General features: G+C 33.6%; 1 protein-coding gene across 4 annotated transcripts in view; it reads right to left on the bottom strand.

Annotated features, from left to right (window-relative positions):
* Positions 1-1,390: 1,390 nt before the first annotated feature.
* STXBP5 (syntaxin binding protein 5) overlaps positions 1,391-26,010 on the bottom strand; it is a 157,836-nt gene continuing 133,216 nt past the window's right edge. For all 4 annotated transcript variants that reach the window (XM_059083446.2, XM_059083450.2, XM_067010979.1 and 1 more), the window contains 6 exons: positions 21,289-21,528; positions 17,676-18,045; positions 17,203-17,368; positions 14,669-14,780; positions 6,530-6,750; positions 1,391-4,766 (listed from right to left, as the gene is read on the bottom strand). In XM_059083446.2, coding sequence (XP_058939429.1) covers positions 4,725-4,766; positions 6,530-6,750; positions 14,669-14,780; positions 17,203-17,368; positions 17,676-18,045; positions 21,289-21,528 — 1,151 coding nt within the window. In that variant the 3' untranslated portion in view covers positions 1,391-4,724. The remainder of the gene's footprint in view (positions 4,767-6,529; positions 6,751-14,668; positions 14,781-17,202; positions 17,369-17,675; positions 18,046-21,288; positions 21,529-26,010) is intronic.

Genomic DNA, 26,010 nt, shown 5'->3' with positions numbered 1-26,010 from the left:
TATTGGCAGAACACAGTCACGATTTTTCTGATGCAAAGAGTGCAATGAAAAGAGCAATTTAATTACACGTAGCCCTGGACTACTGTACTCAATTTATAAAGGAATTGTGCCTAATAATTTAAGACTGTGTTAGGAACTGAAGAAAGAAATGTTATAACCCTGATAACTGGGAAGTTATTAAAACCATTTAATTCAGCTGAGAAAGGTAAGCGAAAGTTTCTCCCCCTTTGATTTTTGTTGGGGTTGTTACAACTATTTTCTGTTCACAGAAGCTTTAAAACTTCTGTGGCAACAGTAATATTAAGAGTCACAGGAAAAATCATCCCCATAGCACTTTACAAGAAATTGATCAGAGTGATGAAAAGTATAATTAACAAAAGCTGTAAACAGTATCTTCATTTTCAAATGGAAAAAAAAAAATTGGGAGCATAAATTTCAATTCAAGAGAACAAACACCCTAAAAGGGAAAAGAAAAAAAGGAGGACACTTAAGATAGAGAAGTGCTCTTTTTCAAAGTAAATACAGATTAAAAAGTCTAGGAATATTTGATCAAGTATCAAACTGATAAGGAACAAATTCTATAAACTACAAAATAAAAACCGTCATTGACAAAAATACATAAACTCTGTTTTCATTTTTGGAAATTTATTTTTTAAAAAGGTAGAAGAAAATATCTGGAAAACTATTTTAAATATATATATTTTTTAAAACAATAATTAAGGTAGGCATCCAACAGCAAGCTGCAGCTATTGAGAAAGATCTTGTAATTATTGTTGTGGGCATTTTCCCCAAAATAAAATTAATATTTGAAAATGCTCAATAGAGGGTTTCTTTTAAACCATAATAATGATATCTTTCCTGTCATGTGTGAAGACTTTTGAATGATGTATGATTCTTTAAAATTAATTGTATCTCGATATGAGATACCAATATTTCTTATTATAAGCGTAAAACATAACTTTTTGTATGGATAATATACATACTTTTTAAGTACTTTGACTTAACAAGTTCACCATTTTTAAAATTAAAGAGTACATTTATAAAAATTCCATTTTAAAACTAAAAGTATATTCTCTAGCAGTATGTATAAATATAACATGTTACTGTATGATCTTAAAACAAATCTGAAAGTGTTGCAATAATTTAAGACCTAGAACGCTGAAACAAACAGCAAATGATTTTACTGTTTTTTTAATCCTTGAAAACTACATAAAACCTTATTGAAGGTTTTAAAAACTATGATCATTTAATTGTTTAAGGTGCAGCTAGCAGCATATTCACAATTTTGGTATGTTTTATACATATGTATCACTTGATTTGAATGGAGAAATGTGAATTAAATGATAATAAAAAGTTTTCATTACCTAAAAAAGTGCAGAAAAAATTCAAGTTTAAAGTTCAGTGCTTTTTATTTTGCAAAAACAAATAAACAAAATCCCAAAAGTTAAAATGTAAAATAAACCTTTGCCACAAAAAATTTACCTTTGGATATAGCTTTTCTAATGTCACATGAGAAAATGCCTTAAGCAAAACATATATGGAATACAGAACTCAGGGTAAAACTTTGAAGTCCTCCATGGTATCTTTCACATATTTTCCTTTCCTCAGCAGTTTTCTCACATGCCCCTGTTACCTAAAAGTATGTAACACTTTCAGACTTGTTTAAAACACATATCTACATGAAATAACTTCAGAGAAACCTACAATTAAAAAGTTCTAAGCAAAAGAAAATGCTTCTTTAAAGTACTGTACTTAAATTGTAATACAGTACACATAATAACATAGACAATTAGCAGCACTTTTTCCCATCCATAAAAAAATCAAATTAAGAAGTAATAGCTCAGTTATATCTATAACCATTTTTGGAAACACTTTGTACAACTGAAATGCAAACCAAGGGAATTAAGATAATTGAAAACTTCAAATGATGTAATATACAGAAGTTGTCAGAATATAAGGTTTCAAATAACATTTTAAGCAAATACATATGGATTTTAGTTTGAAGAGTGAAATGAACCAGGAATGTGGTACATACAGGGAAACCACTTCCTACTGACAAACTGCTAATCAGTGAATACTTCAATGATTTGAGAGTCAAGGACACAGGCAACAAAGAATAATGTTTGAAGATATGAAGGAAGCACACAAAAATCTTTCATTTTTCTAATATTTTCTATTTTGACTATTTTTTTTAATTTTTGGTTTGTTTTCCTGAAATCCTGGCTTGCTGGTGACTGTAACTTTTTGCGTTAGAAAAAAAATAGAGATGTTACCTCTCAAATTACAATAAATTCCCTGGGTTAGTTTATTACTGCAGACTGTCTCTTATCTACAGACTGAATCAAGTATAACTCTGAGAAGCTTATTTCCTATTTTCAAAAATACTTCAAGCTTTCTAATCCTAAGTGAGTTTCTAGTTTGCTGTGCATAATTTGTAGATTAATTTAAAAATGAAATAAAATAACTTGAAATATTGATTTAAGATTTTCTTATAAAATCCATCTCAGGTAAATGTATCTAACTTCTCTATTTGAAAATAATTACAAGGTTGGTTCATTTTATATACAACAGGAAAAATGACAGTTGATATAAAAATTAAGTTGATATACAATTAACACGAAATAACACAGCAAATTAAATAATTGGAGCTAATATGCCCTTACACATGAATGGGGAATCAACCAGTATATTACTTTACTTAGTGCTTCTCAACTTCAAATCCATTAACTACTGATTTTATTGATGACATTCACAAAACTGTACCTTTAAAAAACGGCTTAATACTTCCTGTGACATATCATGGAACAGTGGGTTTATTAGATAATATATGATACAAATTAAACAATTTGTAAACTGCTACATGTTCATCATATAGCTGACATTAACTAACAAATGTTACTCATAGGTACTTTCTACAAAGTCAAAAACTTTTGAGAATGACTATTTTTAAAATATTTCTTTTGGCTTGATCAGTTATCTCTACCACATATATTTAATCCCTCCCTAATGATATTTAAAGTAAATTTTAATGTAAACTTTCATATCCCATAGTGCACATTATAAAATGTAAACATAAGAGCTTTATTAATGAAAAGAGTAAAGAGGAAAAATGCATAAGACTGTGTGAAATTAAGGTGTTCTACAATATACCTTTAATGATCATATGGAATAGAAAAACAACCATCATGTTTGCTATCAATTTGTGCTCTGATTATCTCTTAATGACAAAAGAAAACTTTTAAACTATTTTTTATAGAAGAAAATATTTAAATTTCATTAACACTAAGTATAATGCTTCTATATTATTCGTCCTTTGTTGCTTTAAGAACAATCAGTAATAATCTCCGATGAGCCTGCAGAATCAGCTTACCTACTTCAGATCTACCCCATCACCACTTTTCTGTCTGTGTGCTATTGTCCACTGATGGTCTCATCTGCTTTATACTCCAATACAGGAATAATTTAGTTACCAAAATGCACGTATTTCCCTTTCCTTTTGGCTTTTTAAAACCTTGAAAGGACATGAACAGTTTTACAGCATATTTCTACAGAAAATACTTTGTACGTCATCAGACTAGACTCTTACATAGATAATTATTGACAAAGGATGCTTGTGATTTTTTCCATGCGACAGCATGTGCACTAAGATTTAATTGGCTCATCACCTGAGTGTACTGGAACTGTTAGCAAGTAAAGGGCATATTAAAAAGGGAGCTGAACATTTTACTGAAATAATGAAACATTTTTTAAGCAATTTTAATTAATAATGCAAAGGTACACTGGGTTAAACATTTTATAAAAATTCAAGCAAAATTAAAAACTTAGCCAATTTCAACATTTCTACAAATTTAACCAGTAACTATTTTGGTCAAATCCACGTTTAGCAGAATTAATGAGAACAAGGACAGGGGACACTGACGTACTCTCCTCACCACAATGGAGGTTTGTCTCACTTTCCGCGCTGCGCAGCCATTACACGGACACTCCCAGAATGATGAGCACTTCAGTCACGCTCTACACTTTTCTTTTCAACGAAAAGTGATGTATCGCCTTGTTTTGCTTTTGACAAAATATGGACTAAACACAAGTATACAATAACGAGAATCCAAGAGTAGCCCATACACAAGTCAACTATGTGTATGTTTTTATTATTTAAAGCCCACCATTCAGCTTATCTGTCTAAAGATATGGTAATGAACAGTTTGTTTCTTTTTCACTAATGATACTGATGACCAGTCAGTTGAAGGGAGGGAAAGTCCAAGACAGCCGTTTATAATTCAGTCAGTGCCACAAATACAACTGTTTCAGCTTCAGGACTTCTGACTTACTGCCTCTACCTCAAAGAGGTCAAACAACGATGGCAGATAATGGACAGAATCTTTTGGCATGTGAAAGTTTAATACAGGACTGACCCAGGAAAAGTCCCTGCCATGTCTCCTCAACATCCCTCTGTTTCTTCATTTGTAACATGTGACCATCCTAGTTCCCAAACCGTCAACTCGTAGCTGGCCCACAGCATATACTCCACGTTGAGTGTGTGTGAACACTCCTCAGTTAAAGCTGCCGGACTGAGGTCAAACAGTGCATGATTGTGCTAGGAAAGAGCAGTATCCAGTGATGAACATCTCTTTAATGTTAACTTTCCTAAAGTGAAATCAATAAAATAAAATAGGAAAATTCTTTTTCCTTCTGGCTAAAGTTGGACTTAGTTGGATTTCTGGTTGTCAGAACTGGTACCACTTCTTATCTTTGTATTTCAACATCATCTAAATGGGAAAAAACACAAAAAACACGTTTTAGAAATGCCAGAATAACAACACTTACAACTGGTTGCTATACTTTTCCAAAACATGATATCATTCTGAAACATTCTCTCATTTTTATATTTAGTATTTATATGGAAAGCAGGAAGCAGGAACTGTTCCATTTCAGGGAAAAAGGAATGTAACTATGAAGAACTAGCCTAGAAGGTCCTCACATTTCCTAAAGACATGACATAAGTAAATTTTGGCTCAGTGCATTCTTTGGTGACCTAAGCTAATAACTTAAAAAACAAGGTAACGTTCAGTTCTCTAAAGTGAATTAAAAATAATGCTTAAAGAACCTGGAGAATGAAAGGCTGAAATTACTACTGCTGCCATCTACAGTTTACTGAGCACTTAACTCTGGGCCAGGCACTGTATAACATACTTTCTCTACATGATTTCACTTGGTCCTCACAACAACTCTGTTAGGCATTATTAGTCTCCCTATTTTACAAATGAAGAAACTGAGGCTTATTGCGGTTAACCGCGGTAACACAATGGTGAAACTGGGATTTGAACCCATGGAGTCTAATTCAAAAACCCATGATCTTAACCACCTCAACGTACTGTCTTCCTTAGACTCAAATATGGCTCAGGAACGTTTGGTAGAAGGGAAGAGCGAACAGCTAGGGACTGAGCTCTTTGCTAAATATTGTGACTGTAGAGGTATCTGAGGTTAACTGAACTGTTACATGCCTTAGAGATCACGGTCAGGGGCAGGGTTATGCCAACCAAAGGCCTGACCTAGATTGAAGGCACTAGCCTGTATTGAGGTGTGCTGGCCTAGTACAAGGACTCACAAAAGAGCTCTGAATCTCTCTGAAAGCCTGGACAAATCTCTCCCAAGTCAAGTCACCTCTCATACATTCTACGTGTCAACATTATTGAGCAAGGAGGAGATGACTTTTGACTGAAAAGTTTAAAGGAGAGCTATTACTGACAGAGTGGGTACTCAAATATAAAAATAACCTTAATATGGCTTCTTCAGATAATACACTCAAAATGCCTTTGAGGGCTAGGCTGGGAACTAAATGTGTGAAGGTGCCCAGGATAAAGCATCAAGGAGTGGAAGAACTCTGTGTCGAGATGAAGACTGTGTATTCCACCCGACGGCTTTTAAATTCAGTTTTTCAAGGGTACTATTCTGGCTAACAAAGTGTATTTGTAAGAAGGCCAGTTAGGGATCCCCTACTTTGGAGCAGCTGTTTCTAAGCTCCACCACAACTTCCTAGTTCATCAAGATGAATTCATTGCAAAAACGCCCATTACTCCTCTGTGTGAACTGGTCTACAGACAGATTTAGTATTGTTTCACTGAATAAAAACATTGGCCAATTGCAGTTATTTAGCTCTACCTAAAGATCAAGAGGCAAATTATTTCCTTCTCTAGGAGAAGTTAGTAGTAGAATCTGAGGCATTTAGGAAAATTAGCTTTGTTGTTGTTATTGTAGCCCCTAAGAAACCGTTTGCAAAGCCACTGGCTTTGTTTACAAAAAGCCTGAAGGTGAGCAGGTACCTTCAAAATTTTATAAACTTCAGTAAGAGACCAAAGGCTACTGAGACATTTTCTTGTAATGGTTCCCGCTGGCGGCAAAAATTAGGAATTTGCAACCATACTGAGGATACATGAAAATTCATGTGTAGAAATATAACAGCTATAAAAATACAGTAATTTTCATTCTTGCTTTACCTAGGCTTTTTGGCTTAAATATTTGACAGACATACCTCGTGAGCATGTTTAGAAAATGAATCTGCACTGGATAACATAGCTGCAGTTCTTTCTTCCAGGTCACTAAGTTTCTGCCCTCTTTCATCTAGTGCCAACCTGGCTCGTGCTAATTCACCAACAACTCCAGATGCTGCTCCTTTCACACCTTCGATGCCACCAGGGCCAGGGATATGCTGAGCAAGACTTCTTGAAGCCTTTCCCGAGGATGATTCTCCAACTGAACGATTTGATAAATGAAAGAGTAACCCAGAAAATGAAAATTTTTTACTAATAAAATCCTACTACCTGATAGCATTAAAACACACTTGATTGACAATATAATTGAATTATTTATTTATTTTACTATATAATTATTACTTTTTTATAATGATTGTTTTAATAATTTGTAGATACTTTTCAAACATACAAAAACACAACGTACATTAATAAATATTCTATTCTATACTAGTTCATATAATAGAACTTGAGCAAAAAAGTGACTGGTAATTATTTGTTGAAATGAATAATGGGTATACTGATACCACTTTAATAACAGTAAAAAAAATCACTTTTAAGTGTCCAAAAAATTAAAGATAAATTAACTGAAAAATATTTAAATTCAAAGACATAGATTTAAATATACATATTTTAGTTTATTTACACCACACTTCCTCTTACTTGAAATACTATGCTTAGGCTTAGAAGGAAAATGTAGAATTTATTCAGTATTTTTCAGTCTCCAAAAGCTGTAGATAACTACATCCCTTTCTTTCTATCCATTTATCTTGTCACTTACCAAACAGATCAACTTCTTTAAAAAGATTTCAGGAATTCATTGCTTCCTTTACCTTTATAACCTAGACCCTTATCACCTAACATCTAGATAACTGCAAAAGTCTTAAAATACGTTAAAGACTGATGTCAGATTCCCTCTTTCTTCAGCATACATTTCTTTCTTTAGAAATGTAACTCATACCATAAAATTTGGCCCTGAACAATTCAGTAAATTTTAGCTTTACTCAGAAGGTTGTACAACTACCATCACTAATTCTCGAGCATTTGCATTACTCAAACACAAAACAAAACACCCAAAAAAACCCATGATTATTAGCTGTCACTTTCCATTTCCTCCACTTCTGTCCTTGGCAATCAATAATCCACTCTCTGTCTCCATAAATTTTCCTGTTCTGAACATTTCATACAAATGATTCACACAGTGTGGATTTGTGTCTGGCTTCTTTCACTTACTGTCAAGATTCAACCATATTGTAGCATGTATCAGTACTTCATCCTTTTTAATAACTGAATAATATTCCATTGTATGGATATGGATGTATGACATTTTGTTTATCTGTTCATCAGTTGATGGACATTCGAGTTGTTTTCACTTTTTGGCTACTACGAATAATGCTGCTATGAACACTTGTACAAGTTTTTGTGTGAACATGTGTTTTCAATTCTCTTGGGTATGTACTTAGTAGTGGAATTGTTGGGTCATATAACTTTATGTTTAACTTCTCGAGGAACTGCCAGAGTTTTCCAAAGAGGTTACATTATTTTACATTTCCACCAGCAACTTGTGAGGGTCCCGATTTCTCCATATCCTTGAGAAGATTTGTTACTGTACATCTTTTTGATTACAACCATCCTGGTAAATGTGGAGTGGTATTTCATTGTGGTTTTGATTTGCATTTCTCTAATGACAAATGATATTGAGCATCTTTTCGTGTGTTTATTGGCCATTTGTATTTTTTTTTTTGGAGAAAAGTCTATTCAAACCCTTTTAAAAATTGGGCTATTCAGTTTTTTATTGTTGAGTTGTAAGAATTTTTTAATACTTGATATTAGACTCTTATCAGATTATCAGACTATCTTTTTTGACTTTTAATTCTGATGAAATCTAATTTATCTATTTTTTTCTTTGGTTGCTTATGATTTAGGTGTCATATCTGAGAAACCATTGCCTAATCTAAGGTCACAAAGATTTATACTTAGGTTTTCTTCTAAGAGTTTTATAGTTTTAGCTCTTACATTGAGGTCTTTGATCCACTCTGAGTTAATTTTTGTGTATGCTGTGAGGTCGGGGTCCAATCCATTCTTTTGCGTGTGGATATCCATTGTCCCAACACCATCTGTCAAAAAGACCACTCTTTCACCATTGAAGTTTCCTGGTATCCTTGTAGAAAATCAATTGACCATACATGTATGGGCTTACTTCTGGACTCTCAATTCTATTCTGTTAGTCTATGTATCTACCCTAATGCCAGTACCACATTCTCTTGATGATTACAGCTTTGTAGCAGCTTTGGAAATCAAAATGTGTGAGTCCTGTATCTTCTTTTCAGAAAAAATTGTGTGTGTGGCTATTTTGGATCCTTTCCATTTCCACATGAATCTAGGAACAGCTTGTTTCCTTCTTCAAAAAACCAGCTTGGACTTTGACAGGGACTGTGTTGAGTGTACAGATCCTCCTGGGGACTACTGCCATCTTAGCAGTATTAAATATTCCAATCCATGAATGTAAGATATTAATCCATTTATTTATGTCTTAATTTCTTTAAATGATGTTCGAAGTTTTTAGTATATGTTTTAGTATATGTTTTTCATATGTTTAGTATATGTTTTAGTATTTTTTCTTTTTGATGCTATTATAAATGAAATTGTTTGCTTAATTTTTGGTTTGTTCATTGCTAGTGTACAGAAATGCAATTGATTCTTTATATGGATCTTGTATCCTAAAATCTTGCTGAACTTGTTTATTGGCTAGAATGTGTTTTAAAAATTTTTTTAATTAAAAAATTTTTTTGGCCACGCAGTGTGGTTTGTGGGATCTTAGTTCCCTGACCAGGGATTAAATCTGGGGCTACGGCAGTGAAAGGGCCAAGCCCTAACCACTGGACTGCCAGGGAACTCCCTAGAATGTTTATTTTTTTTGTGTGTGGTTTCCTTAAGATCTGCTATATGCAGGGTTATGTCATCTGTGAAGAGAGGTAATTTTACTTCTTCCATTCCAAACCTGCATGCCTGTATTTCCTTTTCTTGCCTAATTGTCCTGGTTAAAGCCTCTAGTATAATGTTAATAGAAGTAGTGAGACCCTTTGAATTCCTATATAAAATTTAGAATCAGTTACAAGATTTGGGGGGGTGTTGATAAGGACTTAATTAAATGTTTATTTGCGTACACGCATATATCAGTTTTGGGAGAAGGGATGTTCTTATTGCATCTTCTACCGCATGAACATGGTATATCTCTTCATTTATTTGGGTCATTAACTTCTCTCAACGAAGTTCGATAATTTTCTACCTTCCCCATGGAGGTCCCTGAACATCTTCTGTTAAGATTTACTTCTAGGTATTTGATTTTTTTTGATACTCTTGTGGTAGGTAGAATAATGGCCCCCCCAAACCTCCAAAGATGATGACACTCTAATTCCTGGAACCTGTGAATATGTTACCTTCGTGGGAAAAGGGACTCTGCAGATGTGATTAAGTTAAAGACCTAAAGGTAGACTAATTATACAGGTAAACGCAATGTAATCACATGTGTTCTTAAGAGCAAAGAGCTTTCCCCAGCTGTGGGCAGAGAAATGTGGCTTCAGAAAGACAGAGAGATACAAAAAAGTTGCTAGCTTTGAAGATTAAGGAAGGGATCACCAGCTATGGAATGTGGATGGCCTCTAGAAGCTGAAAAAGGCAAGGAAACCATTCTCTCCTAAAGCCTCCAACAAGGAACACAGTCCTGGTAACACACCAGTGAGACCCATGTTGATTTCTAACCTATAAAACTGTAAGATAATAGAATTTCTGTTGTTTTAAGTCACTAAGTTTGTGGTAATTTGTTATAGGAGCAATGGAAAACTAATACAAAGAGCAATTTTTAAAATTTCATTTTTTACTGTTAATATATGAATAAATTTTATTTTTATATGCTGATTATATCTAGTCAGTTTACTAAACCATTATTTCTAATGATTTAGCTACAGATTTTTTAGGCTTTCTAAATATGTCAGCATATCAAACATTCACAAGTGATTGTTTTGTTCTCCCTATACTATTATTATACCTTTTATTTCTTTTTAGTTCCCTTTCCACACTCTCTAGGGACTTTAATACATTGTTGAATATATGTGGTAACAGAATTATATCTCATCTTATCTCAAAGGAAAAATTTAAAATATTTTTTAATGTTTCTGTACTAAGTGTGATATTTGCTATAGAGTTTTGGTAGTTAAATATTGTATCATTTGTAGCTATAATTTATCAAATTACTTTCTAGGAATTTTTATCATGAATGGATACTGAATTTTAACACATCTTTTTTGCATTTATTGTGGTGGTGGTATGATTTTTCTCTTTAATCTGTTAATGTGGTGAACTACCAATTAACTTTTTAAAAAATAATAAATCAGCTTTGAATTCCTGGAACAATGCAAAACTTGGTCTTGACATATCATCTGCATTGTGATTAGATCACACACTCTTAATTCTAATCCATTGAAATCTGTTGATTTTTAAAAAAAATCATCTAACATAACGTAAACTTAAAAATATCAATAGAATACATTTTATGAACATTCTGTATGTGTTTGAAAAGGTATATTCTGCAATGTTCTTTAGGTTTAAGTTCCTTCATTGTGTTGTTAATATCTTCTGTACCCTTGCAACCTATTTTTTGTCTGCTGTTATATCTCAATCAATGGATATAATTTAGAAGTCCCAATATGATTGAGAAATTGTCTCTTCTAGCAGTTATGTCCATATTTGTTTTTTATATATACTGAAGTAAAAATATTAGGTATACTTAATAATGCCTTAATGTTTATTCTTTCTGATATTAACATAGTCATACCAGGCAGATGATTCATTTGCATTTGTGCTTTTCTACCTTTTAAAATTTCAATCTTTCTGTGCTCTTATATTTTATTTTTTATTAAAAAAATTTTTTAAACATCTTTATTGGAGTATAATTGCTTTACAATGGTGTGTTAGTTTCTGCTTTATAACAAAGTGAATCAGCTATACATATACATATATCCCCATATCTCTTCCCTCTTGGGTCGTCTCCCTCCCACCCTCCCTATCCCACCCCTCTAGGTGGTCACAAAGCACGGAGCTGATCTCCCGATGCTATGCGGCTGCTTCTCACTAGCTATCTATTTTACACTTGGTAGTATTTATCTCTTATATTTTAAATGTGTCTTCTGTAAGCAATATACTTTTCCTTCTTTTAAAATTTAGTCTGACAGTCTTTATCTTTTAACTAGAATATTTATTCTACCTACATTTACTACGGTTATTTATATTTAAGTAAATCTACCATCCTTCATGTGCTTTCTAGTTACCTCACCTGTTTTGTGTTCTTTCTTCCCTGCTTTTGGAAGGACTGTGATTTTCCTGCTATTCATCAAATTCTGTACTACTTTTCTAGGTTACAGAGGTCACCCTAGAAATGACCACAAGAATCCTTAACTTATTAATGCTAATAGATACTTTTAACAAGTCTCTCAAAAAATGCAGGGATCTCAGATCACCTCAAATCCATTTATCCTTTCTAATTCCCTTGATTTTATGCAATATTTTGGATCACATTGTTTATTTATGTGTGTATACACATACCACAAGACTTCATTTTACAGTTTATAAAGATTTCAGTAATTATAATTATGCATGTATTTATTACTTTCTTTCCAAAGCATTGTTTCCTATATTTCTGACATTCCATCAAGATTATTTTCCCTCTATTTGAAGTACATCCTTTAGCATTCCCTTTAGTGTGATAGTGAGGTTTATTTGTTCACTTGTCTAAAACTCTCTCCTTCTTGAAGAATATTTTCTTTTCAGTATAGAGTTCTAGATTAAGTACTATCTTCTGATAATAGGATGATAGAAGATCATCCTATTACCTTGGCTGTTGAGAACTCAGTCCATAACTTGTTAAAAGGTACGTATTATTTTTCTGTAGCCACTTGAAAGTTTTTCTCTTTGTTTTTGATACACTTTATTTTCATGTGACCTATCTAGTTGTAGATTTAAAAAAAATATCTTTCTTGGAATTAATTAGCTTCTTAAATGTGTGAATTGGTATCTTCTATCAATTCTGAAAAATTCCCAGCCGTATCTCTTTACATATTGATTCTTCTTCACATTCTTTCCCATCTCCTTCTTGAGAAGGTCTAACATATGTTAGCCCCTCTCACTGCAACTTCTATTTCCTTTATCTTCTCCTATGTATCTTACATCTTTTTGTTTCTCTGTGCTACATTCTGGATGTTTTATTTTGACCTATGGTTAAGTTACGTAATTCTTTCTTCAGTTGTGTCTAATGTGTGGTTAAATTAACCCACTAAGCTTTTAATCTTGGTTTTTGAATCTTTCATTTCTAGAATTTCATTTGTCTTTTACACATTTGTAGTATTGATTTCATAGTTTTCAGTTACCTGATAAAACGTTCAGGCACGGTATTGATACTTATCCTCTTGAACATAATATGAATAATTATTTTATAGTCTGTGTCTGATGATTCCAATATTTGAAGTACCTGTGATTCTGCTTTGGCTTTTTCTGTTTTATTGATCATGGTGTTGATTCCCAGTATTCCTGATTACCTGACTACCTATTTGAAATTATTTCTAAAAATGATTTGAGGACTCTGAATATGTTATCTTTCTTTAGAGAACATTTTCATTTGAATCTGCTAGTTGCTGGGGACTTCAGCAGTTTGCAAAAATCTTAATTAAAGTTGAAAGTTTTCTGGGCCACTCAGATCATCTCAAGCTGAGCTGAAAGTCTGTGTGTCTGTGTGTGTGTATGTGCTGATTTACTTCCAGTTCACCTTTACTCTTAAGCTGTGGCCCTTTGGGGTCCTTGCAAAGAGAAAGAGTTATTTATCAGGGTTTCCATCTTAGCCAATTCTGGGAGCCTACCTTGCTAGTCCTAACACAGTTTAGAATCTCAGCTTGCTGCTTTAGATTAGCAAAGTACTCCAGGGTAAAAGTGGTCTCAGGTTGCCATGCTCACCACTTTTCTGCACGGATACTGTCTTCACTATACTGTTGGCTCTTCGATGTTTTTGAGAAGTAAAAAATGTATATATGTTTGAATTTTGTATAACTTTGTCAATTAACCTCAGTAAGAATGTTATTCTAAAATATCCATCCCCTGTGACTTGAAGAACAGTCTTCATTTTTTAAATGAATTAAAACTGACCAATCCTCATTACCCAGATGACTGAACAATCATTTGGGTAAGTTTTTAAAATGAACTTGCACTACACACTTATTTGCTGGTATTTAATCTTACAGTCTTTCTAGTCAACCAAACAGAAAAGGAAAATTCTAAAATATTCTAGCAAGAAAGAAAGAATAAAAGAAAATAAAAATTCAAGGATAGCTAAGAGCTCCTATTTGAAAGAAAGGTCAGACATTCATTGATTCATTAGTTCATTCAAGGACCAATTTCTGATTTGTGCCAATTCTATGGAAGGTAGTAGATGTACCAGATTTTATATTTTAAATAACCTTCTAAGTGCAATGAGACTAGTTCTGGAAGTTCTGTAAGATAAAATAAATGTTTAAGTAAAAACTTTTTCAAAGTTAAGGTCATCAACTAAAGTCAATTATAGAATTAAAATAATGAAGATCATTTTTTTTTTTTTTTTTTTTTTTTTTTTTTAGTGGTACGCGGGCTTCTCACTGTCGTGGCCTCTCCCGTTGCGGAGCACAGACTCCGGACGTGCAGCGGCCATGGCTCACGGGCCCAGCCACTCCGCGGCATGTGGGATCTTCCCGGACCGGGGCACGAACCCGTGTCCCCTGCATCGGCAGGCGGATTCTCAACCACTGCGCCACCAGGGAAGCCCTGAAGATCATATTTAATGAAAGTTAAAAATATTTTTTAAATTATTCATTTAAAGCTGTGAATATTCCTTTTTAGTCACCTGAAGCCATTCCCATTTTGGTTTCCAGAGTAAACTATTCCCCTGACTTGAGTTACAATATGGCAGAACATAATTTTATGTATTTGCTAAAACATGGGTCTATCAATTGTTGTGACAGAGAGGAAAAAGGTGAACATAATTTATACATGTAAGAAAAATTTATATGGCTTGAAGTTTCTGTTTTATAGACATATTATCCAAATTAAGTAAATCAACTTACATAGTTCTTCTCTATCAAGAGATTGTGCACCACCTCCAAACAAGCCTTTAAAGAATCCCCTGTTTGGTGCTTCAGGTGTTTCTACAGGAGTGAAGAGTTCACCCAACATTTCCTTTAAAATCAAAACAAATTGTAATTGTTAAAGTTTCAGGGACACTAAACTATAATTCACAAAGCCATCACTGTAAACTCTTTAAATCAAACTTATAACATTCCCTGTTGAGGTTCACAAACAATGAGTACACTTCAAATGATCAGATCTAGAACATTTTGACTTGGTCAAACAGTAAGTTTCCGGACGCGCAGGCTCAGCGGCCACGGCTCACGGGCCCAGCCGCTCCGCGGCACGTGGGATCCTCCCGGACCGGGGCACGAACCCGTATCCCCTGCATCGGCAGGCGGACTCCCAACCACTGCGCCACCAGGGAAGCCCGAAGTTATTAAGACTAACTTGACTAAGAATAACTTGCTGCTTCCTACTTTGGCTAGAATACTTTTTTCACATTTTAAGCAAAGATGATATTCCTGCTTAAACTGTAAGGAGATTCCAATCTTAAAGACAAAGTGTTCATATGACTCTTATCAGGAATTGGTAACTGGATTAAAAACTAGGTATTCTTACATTAGAAAGAAGAAAATCTATTAGCAAGTTGAAAAGTCCAGAGTAATGATGATACACAGTCTTGGAATTATCCAAAATAGCTGAGTCAGAAAATTGTAGTTTAGAAAGACATACATACTTCTTTTTTCATAAACAAATGCTGGGAAGAGAATTATGCCAACATAAACCTGGGATTTCAGAAATCTAGCAGGGAGATGGAAAGGCTTTTTACATTGTTAGATTTTTCTGAAATTTTTGTCAATATTCTTCAGAGCACAGAAATGGTAAAATAGTAAGTCAGGAGACAAGAAAAATTGCTGACATCTTCCTGACCTTGTAGATGAGACATAAAGAGGGAAGAGGAGTTTCTATTAAAAAAAAGGATGGTAGCAATATTATTTGCAAGGCAGTTTTGGGAAGCTTTAGAAGCAAAATAAAAGTATAGTAAGGCTTTGGGATTGCATTTCTGCCCATTAAAGAGAAGTAGATATGATACAAAGGACAAGAACACCACTGGTTCCAGGTAGTTCTGCTGTATTCTGATATTACATTATTACAGTTGGAGCTAAAGTATGTATTTTTTAGAGTTTCTTCCTTAGGGCTGGGCTAAGAAAGTTAATAAAGGATGCCCAAAGATTTTACATTTAGATATATCTGTGCACACATATATATATTTTTGGCCTCACCGTGCAGCTTGTGGGATCTTAGTTCCCCAACCAGGGATTGAACCCGGGCCCACGGCAGTGAGAGTGCAGAGTCTTAACCATTGAACCACCAGGGAATTCTCAGATATATCCATATTAATGTTTTCTCTCCAACCAGATTATAAATGAAAGGAGATAATATTAAAACTATACAACACAGAGTTTCATTTATAATGTTGGAGTGGATTGAAGACTTTACATTTTCATTCTCTTCCTCTGGATTTCTATAAAGTGGAGTAAAACTAGATCGAAAAACTTCCTGAAGTCAATAAATCAAACTTGCTAAAACCCACCATAGAATATACTAATACCTATTATTTAATTCAAATTTATATTAGCCTATATAAAAAAGGTGATTTTAGGCATATTTCCAATCTTTTTTATACTGTACTTCACAGATTCTAATTTAAACTGTATCTATTAAACTGATAAAACAAATGGCAAATAGCTACCATTTGAGTGTCTTTTATGCTAAATCAAGAGTAATATGACACACACACACACACACACACACACATATATATATATATATATATATACATACACACACACATACAGAGAGTCACAGCATAAAAATGTTTTTTGAAATTTACCTCACTTTAGAATTATGGTTTACAGCTCTTAATTTATTTGGTGTTTAATGAGCTTGCAATCTTACAAATGTAAAGTTAAGAAATTTAAAAATCCAAAGATTACAGTTATAAATCAAGAATCACTACAGTGTACTGGAATGAGTATAAACTGTGGAACCACGTGCACCTGGGTTCGTATTCAGAGGAAACCTATCAAATCTTACCTTTTCTTATAATGCATATACATCCTCATGACTACAGAGTATGAGAAGGAATGACACATTTGCTCTAAAAGAGATACAATTATTTTACCATTAACGTAGGTCTTTAAAAAGGATTTTTTTGTTTCTGTATAATAGATATTTATTCTATGTGGAGAGTGGGTATAAAATATATGTAGTATTTTGTATTTCTTTGACATCACTGGAGAGAAAAAGTATGGATCAAGGAGATGGAGTCCCTCTTATAACAAGAGTCTGATGAAGACACTTTATCACCAGTCTCAAAACATGTGCTCTCAAACTCTCAAGAAAGGTTTTGAGTTTTCTCATGTAGGCTCATTTGTACACTCCTGTGAGTATAAGGGATGGACAATATAAGGGACCTTAGAAAATATTTCACCTCTGAAGAAATTATAGTAATATTTTTGTTATTTACCTGAAGATTTTCACAGGTCTCTTGACTGTAAGTGAGTCTCTGGATTTCTGTAGGTGAAACAAGATACAATGCTTGTCCATTGTTGGTGAAGCAGAACGTTCTGGCTATCCGCATATTGGTAAGGGGCAAGTAATACACATCCAATAGAGGTCTTAAACTTGGCAAACTTGAGGAAAAAAATAAAAACTTGTTAATAAAACAGGTAGGTTTTAGTCTTGAACAAATACTAGAAGAGGTAAAAATAGCAGGGAACTTATAAACCTTATGATTTAGTGTATCTGAGTGGGAGATAAAACCAATTTGTTTTCCTCACATACTTGTTCATTATGAACGGAATGAAAATAAATTCTCAGTGTATAAGACTGTAAGCAAATAAAAGCCTTTCTTTCAAACTGAATATAATTCTGCAACATTATGTGTTGAGGGAGGAAATGTCATATTTGTGTTTAAAAAAAAGAAACTCTAACTCTTACCTAAAAGTCATAATGTGTCCATTGGCACAGAAGCAGGCAAGGCAGATACTGTTACTCAATGATACAATATCTCCACGAAGAACAAATGAGGTCTCTGTAATGTTTTGCTTATAAGCACAGTTCTGAGTTGGCAGTGAGATTACTTTTGCTTGCTTTTCCGAACATATCACTGCATACTGGTTTTCACTAATTTCCTGAGAAGAGGAGGGAGATACAGAGACAGGTCTTCGTTTTTTCAATTTCTCCTTTTCATCCTTCTCTTCAGGAACATTGTGTTCTTTCCAGGATTCATATGCGGGTGGCATTAAGCAGCCTGTGGAATCCAGGAATGCCATTCTCAGGACTGCCCCTTTTAACCTCAATATAGTACCTAAAATTGTAATTTTAGTAAATAAAAAATATTTTAATCCCACAGTAAATATGTTTATTCCAACTCTGACATATACTAGACACTCAAAAATATGTAGAATGTATACTGAACCGAAATTGTACACTGGCTCACTGATAGGATTCAAACTTCAAGCATGATATTTGAATCTGGAAAAAGGTATCAATAAGTGCTACCAAATAAATAAGTGCTACTATAATTGCTACCAAACAGATAAACGCTAGGATGTCTGGAACTAGGTCTCATACCTGGCAAGTGTACTACCATTGAGTATGAGAGTAAGCAGATGGCATCTAGAGCTTCAGGATCCAATATGGCAGCCACTGGCCACTTGAAGTGTGGCTGGTCCAAATTGTGGCATGTTGTAAGAGTGAAATACATGCTGGATTTGAAGGCTTAGTACAAAAAAAAATTACAAGAAAATACCCTAATAATATAAAAATAATGATTACATACTAAAATGATAGTATTTTGGATAGACTGGGCTAAATGAAATATGTTACTAAAATTAATTTCACTTTTTTAAACTTTTTAAATATGGCTACTAGAAAATTTAGAATACTATATGTGGCTCACACTGCATTTTTAATGGACAGAACTGATCTACAGGGTCAATGAGAAAAAGTTTCCACATATTTCTCTCTTTTTTTTTTTTTTTTTTGCGGTACGCGGGCCTCACTGTTGTGGCCTCTCCCGTTGCGGAGCACAGGCTCCGGACGCACAGGCTCAGCCGCCATGGCTCATGGGCCCTCCACATATTTCTTTTTTTTTTCTCACATATTTCTAAACATTACTTTAAAAAAACTTAAATGTCAAATACACTCAAGACTTTGTCTTGACCAAATACACTTTGGTCAACGTACAGTCTTTTTTTTTGGCGGTACGCAGGCCTCTCACTGCTGTGGCCTCTCCCCTTGCGGTGCACAGGTTCCGGACACGCAGGCTCAGCGGCCATGGCTCACAGGCCCAGCCGCTCCGTGGCATGTGGGATCTTCCCGGACTGGGGCACGAACCCCGCGTCCCCTGCATCGGCAGGCGGACTCTCAACCACTGCGCCACCAGGGAAGCCCCAACGTACAGTCTTAAATCAGTAGTTATATTTCTTGATTTACTTTAATTAATGGGACTTCCTTTCCTCCATATCCTTGAATAGATAAATATGATTTATGCTCATTTCTAAGTAAGCTAAATAATACTATTAAGGATTTGTAAAGCAATAGAAGGGAGGGTATAGAACTGATTTAGCATTTCAGTTCTTATTTTAGAGGATTTTTTTCCATATTTTATTACTTTATACTTATATTTTATAGTTTGCAAAAAATTATCCATATTTTTTTGGTTTCTAAGAGGAAGAGATCCCAGTATTGTCAAAATTTTTCTTAGAAGACAAAATTTTCCTTTCCTCTTCACATTTATATATTTTGTCTATTGCAGGGTGGCCAGATAAAATAAAGGATGCCCAGTTAAATCTGAATTTCAGATATATAATCAATACTTTTTTTTAGTATAAGTGTGTCCCAAATTCTGCATTATTTTTCCAAAGAGAAAGATGGGACATATTTATATTAAAAAATATGTTATCTAAAGTCCAAATTTAACTGGGCATCCTGCAATTCATTTGCTACATCTGGCGTTAGTCTATTGTCCAGGTTTGACAAGTAGACAATTTAATTATTTTAAACTGTTCGCTAATTTGGGAATGGTTTATAGTCCATATGAACATATATGAGATATAGTAATCCCAGTACGTGGATTTTCTAAAAATGTACCAATATTTAAATATATGCCTGTCCTATAGCTGGCAGGATTATAGTATGTTTTCCAGCAGGGTAGTGGTAATTGTTGAGTTCTCCTCTTGAAGGCAAAAAAAAAAAAACAATAACAAAAAGCAATTGGGGACAAAATAGACCATTTCAGGCTCTTAGGCACAGAAACCCATCGGCGTGGAAAACACCTCTCTTCTCCTCATAGTTCCAATACAGATAATATGATATAAATGTCACTGTTATATTTTAAAATAGGTATCCTATTAAAAAACCTTAAAGATTCCAACACTGAAAAGAAATGCAAAGGTTCTTTCTTACACATGAAAATTATTTCATATCAAAGTAGATTTACAGCTAATTTGACTTTATTGCAAGTTGGAAAAATCTTAAATATATTTTAATATAGTTAATAGTAGATTATTTATATTTAATCCCTCTCTCTTTTTTATTTACTGGAAACATTTTCTTATCACAAACTGTCTGTTGTAGAAAATTTAGAAACTACAAATCAGTAAAAAGAATAAAAATTACCCACAATCCCACTATTCAGTGATAATTACTATCAACATTTTGATTTTCATCTTTCTAGTTTTTCTTTCCAATACATATACTTGTTTACTAATAAGAAATGAGATTGGTTAATAAAATCATCATTATGTAACTTTTTCTAACAACTAGGTATGTAGTATATAGTAAATTATTGAGCTGAATGAATAAATCAATCTGTTCCTTTAATGTAAAGGTAGTTCAGAAATGGTAGAACTAGAAATCATAATTACATTTTAATTCTAAATTCTAAGTATTGTTAAAATGTACTATATAAACAAGAAATACACTAGTGAGCAAAACCATGTTTTTGTTTTTTTCTATCTAGATCAGCATAGATTAGTCACGGAAACCAGAATTCTCAATTATTTCAAGACCTATCAGATTCCACATACATGTGATAAAATTCAATCTCATTTTCAATATAGGAAGACTGTAAATTTTTCCTTCTTAAAATTTTTTTTATTAAATCACCTTTTCTAATTCTTCAAAGAAGAAAATTAATGTAATTTAAGACTTCACACTTACAGATTAAAAATAGCCAAGTGTATAATGTTTAAAAATATACTTTTCTGTTTTTTCCCTAAATATGTACCATCCTTTTGCTTATAGAACATACTATTCTGAGGTATCCTAGAATGCAGAACAACACTGTTTTTTGTTTATTTTTTCATTTTCTTTTGTAGTAATCATTTTAGACATGATCCTAGGATTAAAAAAATATAAAACCTGAATGGTTGTATAAGTAAATGATATCCTGGAATCTTATTCCATGTATTACTTCAATTAAAAACATAAGACTATAGCTATCCCCATTTAGACTTAGATTGATTCAAAAATGAAAAGCAAAGTCTTCTATTACATTATACTAAAGCAAACCTTCAACAGAAGTATAGCACCAGAGCATACATACCACTTGGAGACACAATTACTGGCTGAAGAAGTCTTTGCTCTCCTCCTGGGGGAAGGTTCAGTGCAATGACAAGCACTGTTCCCAATGTAGTACCAACCCACAAACATGGGGAGGGGGCTGAATCTGCCTTTCGAGTAAAAGTTTCACAGAAATGAAGAGCAGAGATTGCTTCTCGGGATTCTTTATCAATGCTGGTTACACTTGAACTCCGTGATCGGCTGAAGGAATTATCTTTTATATCTGAAACGATTTAAAATGTTGTGAGATTGCTCAAGTTATAAAATATCATGTTTTTTGCTTGGTATAAGTTTTGCCAAATAGTTAATCTGCAAAAAGATTAAACCTACAGCATATTTAATTTTAAATTTCTTTTAATTGAAAAGAAAAACAATTTACTTTTATGCTAAAAATTTTTTCCTTTGCTTGTATTTGAAACACAGAGGGACAAATCCATACTTCGCACAACTGAGCTGAGGTCATCCCAGTGAGTTTTTGGATGTATGATCTCTGTGGTTTTGGTGCAGCTCTCTGTTAGTATCCTGGCTGCTTTTCCAATCTTCGCCCTTACTACCCTTTCTCATGGTGCTGTTTCTCCCTTTGGTAATATAATTAATGATTAGGTAGAATCAGGAAAGTGGGTATTTTCAATTTTCTACGTTAAAAAAATGCTTTTATAAGTACTCTGATTCTACGTTCAAATTTATTGTATGATGGACTTTTTTCCTTCAAATCTGTCCATATGAAAGCCTTAATCCATAAAAATTTAGCTTATTATTTTTTAAAATGCGATTTTAACTGTAACCAACGTTCATCTAAGGCATTTTTCATTAAACTGTGCAACTGGTATCTGGCTCATACTTAACTTGATGCCAGGTATATTCCCTTTACCCGGCTCTGTCTGCAATGACAGGGATGCTTGTAAACTATACTAATAAACCCTCTCTTGTCTTCAGTTACCTTCTCTGCAGCCAATCTCAAGTCTGTTTCAAGCCCTGGCCTCTTTTCTCTTGGAATGCATTTCCAAAGGCTTTTAAAATTTTTTCCTATTATAGCTCACTATGCAAAATCAAAATACATCTTTTCCCCAAGGCTCTAAATTCTTCTAATGGCACTATTTATATTAATGACACTCCTGTTATCCTAGGGAAACAATACTTGAAATGAGTCCCAATTTCAGTTCTTCCTTTTCACTTTACTTACATGTCTCTGATGGGATGCCAAGTCCTATGCTATTCTAATGTTTCTGTTTCCTTCTTTCCACTACTGATCAATTTCCATCACCCTATGTTCAGGCCTTTATCACCATTCATCTAGACTACAATTCCCAAGAGATCTCCCCACCTTCACTCTGTCACTGTTCTATCACAACTCAATTTAGTTTTACAAGGTACAGTTTTAATTCTATAACCTCTATCTTAAAAATCCGCAACAGTTCCTCTAATACTCTTACTCAGGTTTTAAAGACTCCACAAAATATCTCAACCTACCCTCCCGGCCCTATGCCAGAGTGCTGCCCTGCTTCAGTTCACTGTGGGAAATAAACTGAGCCATTCAATGTTCTCCAAACATAGCTGGAACTTACCTACTTTTTTGCTTGTGATTTTCTTTCTGATTTGTGCCCTTGCCTTTTCTCTACCTATGTAGATGGTGTTTATTCTCCATCTCAAGTACTGTCATCCTCATGAAATTTATCCTGATTCCTAAAACCATACACAGTTTTTCTCTTTTGAATCTTGATAGCTTTTTATCTCCCCACTGGAATGAATAGTACATTTGTTCTGTAGTTATTTCTGACTTGCCTTAGGCCTTGTTCTAATGTGACTGTAAATTTCTTGAGAACAAGGGCTCTCTCCTTTTGATGCCCTGCAGAATTTGGCCTAGTGCCTTGCATATGAAGGTATTCAACATGTACTTGCTGAAGACAGACCTACAGTTCGAAGGATCTAAAACAATGTGTTCCTGCTACACCACTGGGATATATTAAAATTTCCAGTGTCTTCTACCGTTCACATCTGATAAGTCATTCCTCAAATCACATGTTTCCAATGCTATTGTGAAAGAAATGACTTCATACTGTTGTGAAAAATGAAAAACACGTTCAAGTCTTCTAAGTTGTATTTTACTGAATAAAAAAGGTATAATTGAATCCTACTTATACCCCCCAAAAGCTTCTTGTAATCAAATTTAGATTCATAGGTTAAAAAAAAAATCTCCCAAACAGTAATTACATACAACATAATTTTGATTACAGTTAGCCTCTGAAAACAATAAAGGCACTAGTTATGACAACAGCATGGGTTATTTCTAACTATAGTTTCTAAAAATGCTTTTCTTTTGCTTGAGATTGTGCTTCCTGTTACAGATTATGACACAGTAGAAAATAACTACTTAATGTAAATAAAACAACTTTCTATAAGCAATAGCTCATTACTGGATGAGTTTGTAATATGATGTTGATTTCAAATGTTAACTCTTTATGTTCCCAAAGTTACTTTAGTAAGAAAATAGAAATTTAAAATTTATTTTCCAATGATAAAAATATTTGTTACTTTGATAAAACATACACATAACAAGATGAACAGACATATTCTTATCAGTTGTGACCTAGTGATAAAAATGAAAATCAGTGATACAAGAAAATTTAATATTATAAATTTCAATATAAATTAAGCTGTATGAAAACCTTTACTGTTATCTATTAAAATTACAATAGGTGATTCACAACAATCTATATTTCAAATGTTAATTCACAGGCCAAGTAAACATTATTTTAATTTAATAGACTAACTTAACTATATAAAATTCATAAACTACAACTGTGTTTTTATTATATGATTTCTCTATAAAAATTAGATTACCAGAGAAACTCCTATGGCTAGATCAATATGGGAAAATGAACTGAATCAGAATCAACTCTGAACTTAGAGAATTAGGTTGCTTATTTTATCTGTGTAGAACTGTTTGAAAACAAGTTAGAATCTTCAGCAGTTCATGAATTGTAACTACCACTGACTGCTCTTAAGTTAGATGTTGTGGGTCTTTGTGGCTTAAATTTTAGAAATTGGGCAAGCTTAACAAATGGAATAGAAATTTTCATTTTCATTCTACTAATAAGAGCAGAAATGAAATAGCTACCACTAAGTAGGGCCTACCATGTGCTTCATACCATCATAAACTTTACATTTATAATTTTATTGAATTTATATAATAACCCTGAAAAGTATTATCATCACAATTTTACAAATAATAAAGTAGAAGCTCAGACAGGTTAAATGACTGAGAACGCTAGTTAATGGAAGAGTTTGGATTTGTGCCCATGTTCAAGTCTAAAACATCTGTTAGGCAACTCCAGATAAACATGGGATTAGTCATATCACCAATATCATACGAGTGGAGTGTTTTAATTATTATTGAGCATTAAAGTTCAGTCTTTAGATTAAAAAAAAACAAACAAAACTGGAACATGTGGTCTTTCTGGCCGATCTAAACTCAGAAAAAAATTGTCATTAATGCCTCCATCCAGCTCTAGTGATACAACCATGTCATAAAACCATTGCTTTCCTGTTATTCTCTGGATGCCTAGAACATTCCACCTGTGTATATCACACTCTCCTGCCACATAGAGCCTTATGCAACAAAATTTTATATCCCCCAATTAAAACATAATGCCAAGAGGTAAATCTGGTCAGGGTAAAAATTAGGACAAAATACTTACTCACATAAAGATACATAACAGTTTGATATTTTGCCTCCTGTTCTTGACACTTGAAAAGTGACATCAGCAGTCTAACAATATCGCCCATGATTCCTGAGTTGTGGGCCATGAAATCTAGGGTGAAGCTATGGTGAAAGTACAGTGTTGCATAATTCCCTTATAAACAAAAGTGAATTCTATTCACAGAAGCTTCCACAGCTGCAGGAAAGTCCAACAGCTCAGCTACTTTAGCAACATTTGGCAGTTTGAGCCTATGGATAATAGTTGTTTTTCCCCGTTGACTCTCTGGCCAATGTAAAAGAATTACCAGCTAAGAATCTCTACCAAAAAATAGTTCAGTAGCACAATGACTTAAGGGGAAATTATTGAGGTAACATGGGTATTGTTTCAACATATATATTAATCAAAGTTATAATTAGCTTAGGGCATTGAGATACACAGGCACACAAGTAAAAGATAAACTGAATAAAGATGATCTATAAAAGCACACGGCACACACTTTGATTAAATTACTTAAATAATTCATAAATGTGAATATTCTTTTAAAAAGTAATTGACATCTTATTTTTACTAATTTAAAAAGTACTTCTACATGTGTTTTCTCATCAGATTTTTAGGTACTAAAAGACACAAAACCATTTTAAGTAGTAGTATTCAGTGTTACTGAAATCATGGACATCTTTGAGAGACTGATGAAAACTCTGGATCCTCTTGTTGGGGAAAAAAATGCGTAAGGGTAGCCTCAGATACACGTGGGTTCAAATGGCATCTTTCAATTTTATAGTGAAGGGAACTATGCTCTTCTCAAAACATACATATCCAACATTCTAGAATTTATTTCTGGTTCCCTTAACAGCAGGGGTATTACAGGGTTCTACTAAACTATTTTTCCTATGTTCAGGAATGGAACCTTTCACTGATGACAGTGGAAGATATTATGCCTACTCACTCATAATAACATGCTACCAGTATAACTGAGATAAGACTATGATTTGGAAATGCTAAGA

Source organism: Kogia breviceps, chromosome 13 (genome assembly GCF_026419965.1).
Source record: "Kogia breviceps isolate mKogBre1 chromosome 13, mKogBre1 haplotype 1, whole genome shotgun sequence".
NCBI lineage: Eukaryota > Metazoa > Chordata > Mammalia > Artiodactyla > Physeteridae > Kogia > Kogia breviceps.
Note: the sequence above shows the minus strand (reverse complement) of the source record. Positions and strands in the feature narration are given on the sequence as shown.